This window comes from Sylvia atricapilla, chromosome 2 (assembly GCF_009819655.1).
Source record: "Sylvia atricapilla isolate bSylAtr1 chromosome 2, bSylAtr1.pri, whole genome shotgun sequence".
Taxonomy (NCBI): domain Eukaryota; kingdom Metazoa; phylum Chordata; class Aves; order Passeriformes; family Sylviidae; genus Sylvia; species Sylvia atricapilla.
In genome coordinates this window covers 81939121-81954011 of record NC_089141.1, presented here as the reverse complement: position 1 = coordinate 81954011, position 14891 = coordinate 81939121, and the positions used below count along the sequence as shown (strand labels likewise).

Genomic DNA, 14891 nt, shown 5'->3' with positions numbered 1-14891 from the left:
AAACTGTGTGTATTTGTCCTGGCTCAGTTTTTTCTTTCACTTGGTCAGTTTGCGAGCCTGAAGCTGGTCCCCACCCTTTGGCATTGTGCTGGGAGGCAGTGTTATCAAAAGCAGAGTACGCCGTGGCTGACAAGCTCTTGACATTTTGCTGCAACTACTTGAGAGAAGGGTTGGCATTTTTAACATCACACACAGGTGCAATGTCACTAATTCAGCTGGAGTATGTGGAATGGTTTATTGTTTTTCTTTCCCTTTTCCCCTCCCAGAACACCCTGTGAAGTCCCTGAGGACATACCAATGGAAGGCCCTTTGCAAACCGTTGTTCACATGTGCCATGAAAATGGTCAATGGATGTCACTGTTACCAGAGAAGCTCTGGGATATTCCCCTCTATAACTTAGCTCTTCCAGGTAAAGATTAACTTCTGTTCTCCACCGTTTTGCTAGCTTGCCATTTAAGCATTGGAATGTCCTGTTTGTCCCATTTCAGGATGGCTATGTTTATTATTTGGGTCAGTGTGTGGGGGAGGTTTGTGTAATGTTATGTGAATAATGTTGGTCTGTAATGTTTGGGGTTTCTTAGAGGGGAGGGGTAAAAAAGGAATTTTTTATTGTCTTTTTAGAAACGAAAAGGAAGAGGTACTTTGCATTATCTTGTCAGATACTACCAATAATGTAAGGATTGTCTTATTTGGGCAATGATAAAATTTTCCTAATTAATTTTGTGACTTCCTATATAATAAAATGTTTCCAGGAGAGGGGAGAATTAATATTTTACCTTATTATTCGTTTCTTTGTACTTATTACCTTATTGTTACTTTGTATTGTTGAAAAGAGGCTGTGAAGTTGCAGAAAAAGGAGAATAGAAACTTGTAATAAACATATTTTTATTAATGTAGACTTATTTTTCTACATCATCCAGCTTATAAAAACTGGATTTATCGTGTTATGTGTAAATGCATTTAAATGACACTTGTGTATTATTAACCCTTCTTTGGTCATATTATTGCTTCTTTCTGGTGCCTTGGTCTTTTTCCCCCTCTCATTCTGTCCAAAAGATTTATGATATAATGTGATTTCACTGACGCATGGGGAGGCACTGAAGGACCCTCAGCTCTTGGGTGATTCCCTTTGCCTCCACATCAAAAATGCTACTAAATAAAAGTCTAGCCCATGTTTTCTCTCACATCTGTAGATGTGACAGGCAGTTTAGGGGGAAAGCAGCACAGCATGTAGATTAATGTTTTATGTAGTCCACAAGATCATAGGTTAATTTTAGGAAAGGCATATATTTAGAGATAGTCTGAATTCTTGTCTTCAGTGGGTAGAGCCCTGGGAGAACCCAAGAATTGTAGTGTTTTGGGTTTTTTTTGCCCATTGTGAATTAATGGAGTGTGGAATTCCAATTAAAATTGAAACCTAGAAACTTATTTCATGGGGGGTTCTTAGATAATGTAATTTGAATTGATGTTAACTTCAAAACAAGCACATCTTTGTTTAGGATAAAGCCTATGGACATATAGGACAGGTGATATTAAAAATAACATTTCTTATTTAACCATCAAGAGAGAAAAGAAGAAAATACATATCTCTCTTATGACTGAAGAAAGAAGGTAGTAGTCTTCTCTTTTTCTATTTTTGTTGATTGCAAAAATCATTAAAAACTCTGTGGGATTTTGTTTTGCTGGAAAAGGAGCCATGTTGTTTCTATAAGGCTTTTACCTGGTGTTTCTTGGCCATCATAGAAAGGGGAAAACCTACTGATGGGCTTGTTTGCCTTCCTGGCTCATCTCCTAAGAGTGACCTTGTTATTCTTGCAAATATTGTGAATATGCCTGCAGGGAGAACAGGGTTGAAGAACAGTTGAAGGCAAGTCCATTTCAGCAAACATTAGAGGACTTTTACAGTCCATTACACTGCAGGCCATTAGCTTGGAGTATTTTGTTGTCTGTCCAGCTGACCTACAAAGCCCAAGTCAGAGCACAAACAGATCAAGACCAACCAGGTCAAGATAGCTCTGGCAGGTTTCCAGAGGGAGGAAACCCAGTTTGGAAGTGGAAGTTGATCTCATAGAAGGCATGCAAGAAACATGACAGAGTGGATTCTGAAAGCATGATGAGGAGGCAGCGGCAAATCTCATTAATTAGTGTTGTGCTTGCACCAGATTCAGCACAGTGCTGCTGGGGAGGTGTGGATGCAAGGTCTGGAGCTACCTGGCTTGGTGCTAGCTCACTGTCTTTGCATCATATATGTTGTGTCATGGATGTCCCCATCTTCCTTTCATTACTGTAACTCATGACATCACAAAAGACTCGTGAGTAAAAGATTACAATCCGTTTGCTGGTTGGCATCCTCAGATGCAACACCCATCAATGGAATCCTGCTCATCTCTCTTACACTTGGATTTGGTCCATGGGTCTTTAATAGTTTGACTCTTGCATCTTCTAACACATACTTCTTTTATTGCATGCCCTCAGTATTGCAGATCTTCCATCTGCAATGAGTGTGGTTTGGATGTTTAAAGCAGTAAAATAGATCAAAAATGGCTTTTAGAAGGTGAAAAAATGGTGTGAGACATCAAACAATTATTGACAGTTCCAAAGAATTTTTATTTCCAAACTGATTTTTTTACTTTGTTTACCAGAAGTATTACCACTGGCACCAGTAAGACTGACAATTCAAGAAAGCAGTTCCTAGCACCAGTGAACAATTAGTTTGACAGAAGACTTAAACCCCAAAATGATAAGCAGGTTCTTTGCAGATACTCTGTTAAGATCCAAGCAAGTCACTTCACTGAGTTGTTAGCTTTTCTTATTGATGCTTTATGACGCTGGAAGACATAATGGAAAAAAAAAGCTAATAAAATCATTAGTTCCCCATACTAATGAAATTGTGAGTTGCAATAGTTTCATGTAAACATGATGCAAGAGATGTGTCAGATTTATTAAGACTTCAAGGAAATAAAATATTTGGGCAGACTGTTCTTGGCTCCAGTGCCTGCTTAATTCCCTGTGCTGGAAAGAGGTAATTTTTCAAGTCCATCAAACGAGGACCTTGTTCATCTTTCACTCATAAACTTAGACTTGGATTTGCCTCAGAAACCTTCAAGCACTCACCTTGTTTGTTGTTTTTGTAGGGGATATGGGGGTTTAGTTCAGGAGGACATTTTTAGCAGTTATTTAAGGCATAAGTGGTTAAAGTGCCAAGTTAAGTGTTGATCCAAAGGTGTAAGAACATGAATTTCTGCTTTCAGCCATATTTTCCCATGCAGAGATGAGGGTCTTGGACAATGAAATCCTGCATTTGGACAAATGAAAACAGAACAAATTCTAGATAAATTCAGCTTTCAGCTCTTTGTTCCCTAAAAAAATAGGTTTTCACATCAAGATAATTATTTTGATGAAAGATGCCGTTTGAAACAGACCATTATATTGTGGTTTGGGGCAAACAACTGCAATGTGTAGTTTAGATGGGGGCTGCTTTATTGAAAACTGTCAATGCCTTCACAAGGATTTCATGCTAAGCTTATTAATATTAGGTGAGCAACCTCTGTAGACAATTCCATCTTTTTACCATAACTACAGACCCTCTCAGTATAGGTGTGTGGCTTGCAAATGTGGTGGCCTATCTGGTGTGCACATGAAATGTAGCCATGGAATGTGGTCTTGAGTAGTTACGGAATGAGATTTTCTGTACATTTATTTTTGTATTCTACAGGGAGTCATGACACTATGACCTACTGTTTGGATAAAAGCTCTGCTGTTAGTGTCAATGAGTCCAAGCTGGTGAAGTTTTTAAACAAATGTCTGCCCTGCATTGTGCGCCCCATTATCATGAAGTGGTCAGTAACACAGGTAACCATCATCTGGTGTTCTCTTCTTGCCTTGGCAAAGTAGAAGCTTATGCTGCAGGGCTGAGAGTGTACAATGACAGAATAGCCTGCTGCCCAGAAATCTGTGCTCTCATGAGATGCTGTGCTTGGGTCTTGAGGTTTAACCCCAGCCAGCAGCTCAGCCCTGCACTGCTGCTTCTTGCTGCCCCTGGGTGAGATAGGGGAGGGAATTGGAAGGGTAAAAGCTGGAGAGCTTGTGGGTTGAGATAAAGAGTGTTTAATAGGTAAAGCAAAAGCCACATGTGCAAGCAAAGCAAAACGAGGAATTAATTCACCACTTCCCATGGATGTGCAGGTGTTCAGTCATCTCCAAGAAAGCCAGCCTCCATCATGTGTAATGGTGTCTTAGCATGACAAACACCATCACTCTGCACATCCCCGCTCTTCTTCCCCCAGATTTATATGCCGAGCATGATTCCTTATGATGTGGGATATCCCTGTGGTCAGTTAGGGTCAGCTGTCCTGGCTGTGTCCCCTCCCAGCTCCTTGTGCACCCCCAGCCCTCTCGCTGGCGGCATGGGGTGAGAGGCACAAAAGGCCCTGATTCTGTGTAAGCACTTCTCAGCAACAGCAAAAACATGCCTGTGCAATCAGTGCTGTTTCCAACACAAATCCAAACAACAGTTCCATTCCAGCTAATATGAAGAAAATTACTCTTTCCTATCTCAATCCAGCACTTTGGAGTATGAGATAGGAGCCATACATATCTGATAATCTTTTCTGGGGAAAAAGTATGCAGGGATGATACTATAAGTTGTTGCTTAAAGCTGACCCTTGGTACTAGAAACCCTTTTTCACATGTTTGTAGTGGTGGTAAATAGCATTTAATATTAATCTAATTAACAGAGGTTTTCTTTCTCTTGCACTTTGTTCAGAAGGTACTTGCTTGTCATTTTTGCTATCACTGTTGTGTGACATGTCAGTTGTTTTCCCCACCTATAGTGGATATTTCACCAGCAGCAGAAACAGAAGAATCCCCTGTTGAAGGGATTTTTTTGCCCCATAAATATTAATAGAGTGAAGGCATGGTCCATCACATAAGGTTTAATTAACTTTTTAAAATGTGCTAATATTAAGATAGTAGTTATCTCTTTGTTCCTCACAAATGTATGTTTAAGACAAAATTGTGGATCGTGATTTTATCTACTGCTTTTGAAGATTCTTCCAAAGAACAGACTTACCTAACATCAGAGAGGTACCAAAAATCTTTCTGTTTTTGTTTTTATTGAAGGAGTAGTTAATTTTTAGGGAATTAAAGCCGAATAATTGATAAATAGCAATAAGTGTGCCAAGGTTTGTTTTGCTGTGTTTGAGCAGCTCTGGCAAACTGGAATCTTAAACACTGCCAGCTATCAAATATGATGAGCTGATGTTGAAGGGCAATTTGCCTAGCACAGATCCTTGTTTATTTTGAGCTGTTTTTTGTGGGGGGGACTTCAGCCAATGAAAGATTTAGAAACCTAACTTGTGGGTTACTGGTTGGCAAAGTGACCCTTCTGGTGACAAACAATCTCTTAACATCATTATAGTAATTTTCTGGTCCAAACCCAGTGTGACAAGCAGGAAGTGGCCCAGTGCTGATAGGGAAGAGGCACAGCTACAGTCTTGCCCCTCCTTAGCTCTGCCATGCTCCAGTTATCTCTGTGGGGAGATGACTCCACCTGTTGGTATCCAGAACAGACACCATGGGGCTCTCCTGACAGTAGGATCCACAAGTTCCTGGATGGGCCAGTGGCTGGGAGTTGCCTGCTTGAGTCCCAGCTGCTGTGGCTGTCAGTCTAGAGGCTCACATGTTTCCTGTATAATGGCCGTGTAACTTCCAGTCATGCCCTGGATCCCTGGTGTGAGATTGAAGCACTGAGCAGCATCGCTCCTCAGGGCTTCCTTTTAAATTTTGCCCTTTAGGGGGCAATGTTCACGCTGCCTAATTCAGTATCCAAACCCAGGTGACTAATTAGAGAGTCTAACTTGTCTCGTTTTCCTGTGTAGTCAACAGATAAGAAATGAATTTGTCTGAAGGGCAGTTCAGAGCAGCTATTTCATTTGGTGCTTTTTCTGGCCGCAGAGGTTATATGTAACCTACAGCCATGTACACTCCCATCCCCAGCATACTCCAAGCAAAGGCATATGGATCATCCAACTGCTTCAGCCTGGTGAAGACCAGGCAGGCAGAGGAGGAGCTCTTGGCCAGACCCATGGTACTCCCTGGACACAGCCAGGGTACAGCCTGGGGAGGCACAGTTCATATACAGAAAATGGAAGTTAGGAGGTTAAACTGTGCAAGGAGAGCATCCTGCCATGTATCTTAAGCTCTGCCTCCATGCTAAAGCTATGAATTTGGATATTCAAGAGTAATGCTTTGTACTGATTTAGCTTTCATTGAATCCTTTCTGACTTAAATCAGTACCATGTATGGTTTCTGAAGGCTAAATTTTTATCCCTAGCAGGTCGAACTGAGACAAATTAGTGTTTAAACATATTTATTAAATTGATTGTATTTTCTAATGCTAAGAGAGTCCTTATATAAGGAAAAGACATATCATTTGGAACTCTTTGCATCAGAAACAGGTTTATCACTTGTTCTATTTAGCCCTCAAATCCAGTGGAAGTGCTGTGAGGGAAGTGGATCTAGAGGAGTGCCTTTGTTTTGTAGGACTTCTACAGGTTAATTCAAGCTTTGTAAGAAACTTTATCTTGAAAAAGAACAATAGCTAGTAATTTTTTCTATTTTTGTTTTTCCTTCTGTTGGGGATGTGTTGTGAGGTCCCCAGAGACAATCATGGTAAAGTCTTTGATCTAATAAAATAAATATGACATTTCTAAGGTGCTGATCCTGCATTTGTTTTTTTAAATGAGTAGTTGTGTGAAGAGCAGTCATGTATTTATGTACAGGTTAATTGATCTTTAACTTTCCAAACATAACAAGAGCAATTGTTTAAAAACCTAATCTAATATGTAATTTCAGTGCTGCAGGGAAATTGGAATCCCTCTTGTCAGAGAGCAAAATGTTTCCCGGTTGCAATTTGGTGCCATACAGTGACATTTTAAAGACAAATGACCTGTGAAAAATGCCATAGGGCTAACTTCGTACCCTTCTTTTAGCTTTCTAAACTAATGAAACAAATCTCTTTCAAGCTCTCAGGACCTTTGTCTTCTGTTTCACCTTTCAGGTCCTGACTGTGACAGAGCAACTTGAGGCTGGAGTTAGATACCTGGATTTCAGGATCGCCCACAAGGCTAATGATCCATCTATGAATTTGTACTTCGTGCATATGGTTTACACAACAGTAACCGTGCAGGTATTTTCCTTACCTTTGTGATGGCTGTAAAACCAGTGCCATTTCTCTCATTTAAGGGCCATCATCATCTAAAAATGCTGGCTCAAGGTCTTCTGAGTAGGTTGTTTTTCTTTTGTGAGAACTTCAAACTAGAGAAAATCAGCAGGGCTGGAAGTTAGTTTCAGCAGCTGCACTTAATACTGGATCATCAGTCTTTTCCTCATCCTCAAACCAGAATCTCTGCTCTCCACTGCCTATCCCCTACCACATGCCCCAGGTTCTGGGGTTTATCATGCATTGTCCCAGGATGATACACAGGGTATTCTTGTTTCCCTGGTAAGGAGAGAAGCTTTGAAAGTCCTATATAGTTACAAACCACTTTTTTTTTTCTTTTTTTTTTTAGAAAACACTGTTTTTCATTATTGTGATTGTGAGTCTACTCCACCATCACTGCTCTGTTGATTGTATGTCCTTTCCTCTGCATAGCATGGATAACTTTCTAAGCTGCCATACCTCTTTCTTGTAGGATATTCTGTGGGAAATACTGAGATGGTTAGAAACTCATCCTCAGGAAGTTGTTATCATAGCCTGCAGGAATTTTGATGGATTAACCAAGAGACTTCATAATCATCTTGTTGCCTGTATAAAAGAGATTTTCCATTGTAAACTGTGTCCTAGAAATGTAAGTATGAGATCCTTTTTTTCTCATTTTTAAAATAATGATACATCACAGTGAAATTTTGATTCCAAATTTTTAGATATATTTTACTTTCAGTATGTTTTTAACCTGGGAAAGGTACCATTTGCTGCATCAGAGATAGGTCATTACCTAACAGAACTGAGGAGATAAAGCAAACCTACATTCCACAGTGTGGAGGAGAGAACTGAATTTGACTGTTATATCTGTTGAGTTGTGGGACAACAGTAGAGAGAACTGTCATCTGTTGTCCTATCTGAGTTTTCTTGGAAAGGAAAGGGAGAAGAGAGAAAAGAAAAGAGAGGAAAATAAAGGAAAATGAAAGAAAAAGGAAAGAAAAATAAAAGTTGTGCATCTTATATATTTATAGAATTTGAAGAATCCATTTTCTGCATTTTCACAGCAATAATTATAAATTAATTTTTTTCTATTTAGAATACTTTAGGTTGGAAGTTGTTATAAATAACGAGTCAAATTTCATGAAAAAAAGCCAATTTATTGATAGGATTTTGTGAAATAGAATTTTATGGAAAAATGCCAAAATCAATTGGACAGCATGGACCCTGGGATTCATGCTGGGTGAACCTCAGATCTGACAGCGTGCTGTATCCCTCCCCATTTACAAATTCTGCACACACAGAGTCTAGTTTTATACAGTTTTTCTTGCTTGAGGCAAAAGTTGTCTCATCCCATTGTCCACTCTGTGGGTGTATCAAATTCATATTTCTTTTCTTTCCCTCTGCTGGTCTGATGAAGGATATTCCGGGCAGTGCTGAGGCTCCTGGTTAGATTTTCAGGAACTTGGCATCCACACGCCCACTGGTCCGATGTAGATAAGGTTCCACTCAGGCGATGATCACCGGGGTCGTTGGCAATCCCAGCTCAGGAGAAGGCCCATCTCCTCCAGGAGACTTCTTCTTTTATTTTGCAGATGCGGTTATCCTATTCCTGGAAACAACTCATAGTTGCACCATACTTTCATTTCAAGGAGACAGGCATTTGATACAGTGTATGTTTTATACAGGATATTTATCTAGAAAGAATGAATTAATTCCACGATGATTATAACAAAAGTGACCTCTGGAGGTCATCTGGTCCAACAGCACCACGCAAAGCAGGACCAGCTTCTAAGTTACGTTGGGCTGTGTCCTGTGTATTCTTGATTATCTCCAAGAATGGAGATTTCACAACCTTTCTATGCAAAATTTGACCACTCTCACAGTTACCATGTTTTCCTTCTCTATCTGATCAGAATCTCTCTTGTGTTTGCTGACTTCCATCCTTTGCTGTGCATATCTGAGAAGTCTTCTCTACACTTACCTGTTAGGTATTTGCAGACAGCAGTAAGACCTTTCCAGTCTTCTCTTTTCACACTGGACAGACTCAGCTCCCCCAGCCTGTCCTTGTGTGTCATGCTCCAGCTTCTGCTCCAGCCTCTGCTTGCTCTGGTTGTGTGCTGCTGCATTCACTCCAGCTCACAGTGACTTTGTACTATGGAAGCCCCAGATGGAAACAATACTTGAGCTGCAGTCCCACAACCGCTGAAAAAAAGGGAATATCCCCTTTTCTTGATTTGCTGTCTGTGCCTTTGCTAATACAGCCCAGTTCACAATTGACCTTTGCCAGGTGGGCACACTGGTGGCTCTTGTGCAGCTTGATGTCTATGATAATCTTCAGGTCCTTTTCTGCAAAGCAGGATTCTTGCCAGCTTCAACCAGTCTGTCCTGGTGTGGGCAGTCAGTCTATTCAGGACTTTGCATTGAGCTTCTTGAGATTTCTGTCAACTTGTTGAGGTCCTTCTTAATAGCATCTCTGCTGTCAGGGGATTTCTGGTGGCGTTGACTTTCCTGGAGCTGACCTCCTAACCAGTCTTACAGTTAACCCAAACATCCAGAAAACCATTAATTTAAATAATATTTGATTGCTAGATTTTAGATGTTGAAACTTTTATCTCCCTCGGTTTTTTACAAGGTATGGGAGCTTTTAGTAGTTAAACAATTAACATTTCAAAGATGCACAGGAACAGAGGGTTTTCTCTGGAGATGTGAGTGGTACAGGAGAATGATGACCCTGTTCATGATTCAAATTCAGCCTTTGAAGCTGGTGTATCAGTAACGTGTGAGTATTACCATTTCAAAGCATTTTGTACAGTGGAGTTAAAATAGAGCAATTCTCAGCAAAACTAGGGGATTCTGAAATATTCAGGCCTCAGCTGAATAACTGAAGACCCGAGTGACACTATTTTATTGTTTCTGCAAATAACTTGAGTGTGTAAATTGTGGATGAGCAGAGATACTGGAGAAGATGGTCAGATTTGCTTTCAGACACACAGCCAGCTCTTAAAAAGAAGAAGGTTATTAACTGCAGAAGGGGCAAGTTGCTGATGACAGTTTGTTGAATGAAGGTATTGAAAGAATGGTCTGAGATCACTTCATTGAAGGAAGAACCTTTCTGAATTGTGCCCATGAGGAAGAAGGAAGAGAACTGGAGAAAAGACAAGCCAAGTACTTCCCTTGAGTAGGAAAACTTTGTATCTATGGTGTCTGTGACCAGCACAATGGATCTCACCATTTTTGCTAGTGGTACCATTGCAGGTTAGGCACCTGTGGGATTTTTCGGGATCACAGATTTAGATCAAATATCCAAGCGTTTGCAGACTTATTCTAAAATAAACTGCTACCTACCATCTTTCAAGACCACATCTTTATTGTCGTACAGAATTAAGTGTCAAAGTGTTCCTGAAGCAGCTGCTCAGGCAAGGTCTGTATGTAGTACTGGCACAGGCCACAGCATGACAATATTACACTGCATTTAAAATTTTAATTGTCTTAACTATTCAAGGTGTCTTCCTTTGATCTGGATTACCAGGGTTTAAAAATCCCGTTAGGCTTTCATTTCTGCTTTGTTTGCAAAATAAGCACCTGTGTTCATATACGCATCTTCGGTAGCTTTTTTTTGGCTTTTATTGCACGTCTTCATCTTTGCTTGTTTGTTTAAGAAGTTCCAGCTTTAGAAAGGCAGCTGGAGTAAAGCAAAGGCTTAAGTCAACCACAAAGTTTTGTGGCTTAAGTAGCTCGTGCCTTAATTTTGCAATATTTTCTCACCTAATGAGAGCTTGCATTCTCTCTTTTGTGGATGAACTGAGAAGGATTAATTCAACCCTCAGCTTTCTTCAAATATTTACATTATTAAGTTTCAAGTGCCTTTGGCTTTTATTTAAATTAATAAGCTAATTGGAACATCAAAAAGCTACCATTTCTTTTTCACAAACAGCAAATGTAGTTTTTAACTACAACATTCATAGAAAAAACAATGTCTGTTAACTATGTTGGTTTTGCAAATAAAACTAGTCAGGGGGCCTCAGTTCTCTCCAATGGTAACTTCTGAGGCTGGAAAACATAATTTCATATTGAGACGCTTAAATTTAAGAGCTATTTTAGCCCATCTATCTAGATTGATAGAGAAAATGTCTGACTCAGGTCTTCCTCTCAGTTAAAAATGTCTGGAGCATCCCAGTTTCATAGAGAAATGAGAATTAATGTTGCTCTTGGTGATTCACATTTAGTCTTACCAAGTTTTAAGCAGTTTGGTTTTCTTTGATGATTACTGTGCCAAAGTTGCATCAATGTGTGGAATTTTTCTGAAGTGATTCCTGCTTCTCTGCCTGCATTCCTGCCTTCTGCTGATGGTCTGTATCTTCCTCCTCTAACAAACTGTCAGCAGTGGCTTGTGCATGAGGGCTAACACAGGGATGTTTCCTATTGCACAAGTGTAAGACCTTGAGTTATGTACATGATCGTAGTCGAATTGTTTGAGGAAAGGAGGAATTTGTTGCAGCTCCCAGGATCCTATTGCCCTGCAGCTTGTAAACCAGCCCGTCACCTGCTGGGATGCTCACTTAAAAGCTTTATCTGAACTGAATCTGTGCCAATGTCACACATCAGTATTTGGAATTTGGAAACACTGCTGTGTTGTTGACTTCAACCTGGGCATGCTTCCTTTCAGGTGGTGCCAACACTGCGGACCATGTGGCACCTCGGCCATCAGGTTATAGTCTCGTACGAAGAGGAAACAGAACTGGGGAAGCACTGTGAGCTGTGGCCCCCCATCCCATACTGGTGGGGAAACAAAACGTCCACTCGTGCTCTCATCCGATATTTGGAGCGCATGAAGCGGATGGGCCGTCCAGGTAGGCACAGGGAGTTTGCTCGGAGGAGAGAAGGGGCACTTACAGCAATGCAAAACAAGTAGGAAGTTGGGCATTTGCTGCCTTATGGGATGTAACCATGCTGTGTGTGCTGTGTGCCCAGGGCTGCTGAGTGCTCTGCCTGCCCCTGGGCGAGTGCAGTGCTGTCCTTGGCATGGATACTGTCAGTGTATGCACACGCAGCACAGACTGCGGAGATTGTGGCTGCCACCTTGCTCACTCGTGTGACCCACAGAAAGGGAGCCCCCAGTGTAGACCAGCTCACTGGTGCAGTTGTGCCTGCCTCAGGGGTAGGAAGCTGCTTCCTCAGTCCAGTGCTTGTTGCTTTAGGCAGCACAGATGATGAGAAGCGCATTCCACTAGCTGTGTTGTGAAAGGAAGCCCCTACAAGTTTTCTCTCAGGGGAGACCTTATCACTCTCTACAACTACTTAGCAAGGTGGAAATTGGCCTCTTCTCCCAGGTGACCAGCAAGAGGAAATGGCCTCAGGCTCTGCCAGGGGATGTTGGAAATCAGGAAGAATTTCTTCACTGAAAGAGTGGTTAAGCATTGGTATGGGCTGCCCAGGGAGGTGATGGAGTCACTGTCCCTGGAGGTGTTCAAGAAGCAGCTGGACATGGCACTTAGTTTAGGACATGGTTTAGCTATGGTGGTGGTGTTTGATCAAATGTTGGACTCGATGATCTTGGAGGCCTTTTCCAACCTTAATGATTCCGTGATACAAGAGCAGAACAAGAAGGATGTAGCTGCACATTGAACAGCAGCATTCAAGCATGCTGGTGTAGTGTAATCAGAGGTTCAGTTCAGAACCTCTGACACAGCTTTTGAAGGGAATACACAGGGTGTGATGGGGGAAATGCACACCCCAGCCAAAGGCAAACGCTCATGGCTGCACCGTGTTCCCATCTACTGCAGGGGAAGGCTCAGTGTTTGGAAGAACTCTCACAGAAACAAACATAATTTACAGAGGAGGACTAGTCAATGCAGAACTTTTAGACTGTAATAAATAACTAGACAAATTTAGCTGAACTGGAATGTTTGAATAACCAAGCGTGGCTCAGGAATTGTTTACTACACTGTGCAGTTGCAATAAAGGGAAACAGTTGTAGGGAGGGGTATGAAACAATACAGAAAGAGTGTGAAGTTAGTATTTTAATGATCCCCACTGGAATGAGATGTGAAGGTAATGCAATACTAATAAGTTTCTCTTCTCCTCAAAGGAATATTAAATGTGTCACTTTCTGATTTTCGTTTCAGAAAAATTCTTTGTGGCAGGGATTAACCTTACTGAAAATTTAAGGTATATTCTCGTACATCCATTTGGATCATTGAAGAAAATGACACTCCGGAGTCTTCCATGCTTGAAAATCTGGATAAAGCAGCAGTATCCAGGACCAAAAAAAAAGTGTATTAACATCATTGCTGGAGACTTTATAGGAAACAATGATTTTGTCAAAGATGTGATAGAACTTAACACAAAAATTAATACTCCATTGCACTGTCAAAGTGAACTGGAACAAATAGCCTTTAATTCTCAGCTTCTTAATCTGTGAAAAGCTGAAAGGGCTTTTTTCTGCATTTATTGTGCCCTGCTCTAAACATCCTGAATATCATAAAGGTCCAATTAATTTAAACCAGGAATGCTTTCAAGGCTCAGTAGGGAAAGGTCTCTCAAAATCATCAGGGTTTTGAGGCCTTTGGACAGAAAAGAGAGCAGGTGCGCCTTGCTGAAGTCTCTAGAGAACTATGGTATAGGTGTCATTTTTTTGGAGGTGCTTTGATTTTGTAGCTGCTGGCAATACTGAAAGTCCCAGGAATTTAACCTTATTTTACACAGGACTAAGAGGGAGGAAAATGTCAGTAGTTGCATGCTTTAGTGTAAGATTTTATCTTATAATTGTAAGGATATTCTGCACTACTTGCAACCTGAATTCTTACTCTTTTACATCTCTGTGAAACTGACTTGTCTGTTTTCATAGTTCTCCTTAAATAAACAAAAGGAACAGTTAAAAAGTATTTTTAATATGTCAAAGGTGCTGCACTAAGAATCCAGTTTGAAATTATTTTAATATATACACCAATGTGCTGAGTATCAGTTGTGAGCTACCAGGGTAGGTCCAAAATTATTTGGAATTTTTAAGAGGTAATTGAATTTGCACTTAGTCATGCCAGTTCTCCAGGGATAAAGATATCAAAACGAGGCCCTCAGTTTGTCTGTGGCAGTTAAACATTTTACTAGGTGTTGCCTAAGTCTGCCTTACACTGAAAATAAACATAGAGGAAACAAATTCCTGATCTTCACTTAAACTGCCCTAGAAATACAGATTCTTGGCTTCTATCATGCTCATTTGGGGTTTCACACCTGGTCTTTTATTTAGCTATTTTAGTAGCTCTGTAATTATTTTTCCTCTCACTAAGTAGTTTTTGCTTATGTCAAAACTAAGAGGTTTATGCTATTTCCCATTGCATACTAATTCTGTTTTTCTAAATGAACAGTGTGATAACAGATCATGAAGGCAAGAGAAATGTCAAGCATCAGGACTGAAGTAAAACTAATTATTGTGTAAAGTTCACTATGCAACTTCACCCATATACCTCACTTTTTAGATGCACTTTACATGCCAAAGCTAAATTCAGACGTCTGCTAATGTTTGCAGAGGTTTTTCTGCCTTTTGTGCCCTCTTTTGTACCTTTGTTATTCTATAAAACTTGATTTCTCTCTGTAACATGGACTGAAATAGTTTGTTTTTTCCTTTCTGTGATACTATTTTATTGGTTCTCAGTAGTAACTCATAACTTAGGAAATGGATCTGTTGTGG

The 14891-nt window shown here is 40.5% G+C and overlaps 1 protein-coding gene across 1 annotated transcript; it reads left to right on the top strand.

The window, feature by feature from the left end:
• The first annotated feature begins 200 nt into the window (after positions 1-200).
• LOC136357908 (PI-PLC X domain-containing protein 1-like) lies at positions 201-14774 on the top strand. The gene is given in 7 exon segments (XM_066313551.1): positions 201-257; positions 259-409; positions 3716-3852; positions 7061-7189; positions 7695-7850; positions 11871-12054; positions 13330-14774. Coding segments are annotated over 7 exon segments (1110 nt in total). The 3' UTR covers positions 13626-14774.
• The last annotated feature ends 117 nt before the right edge of the window (positions 14775-14891 follow it).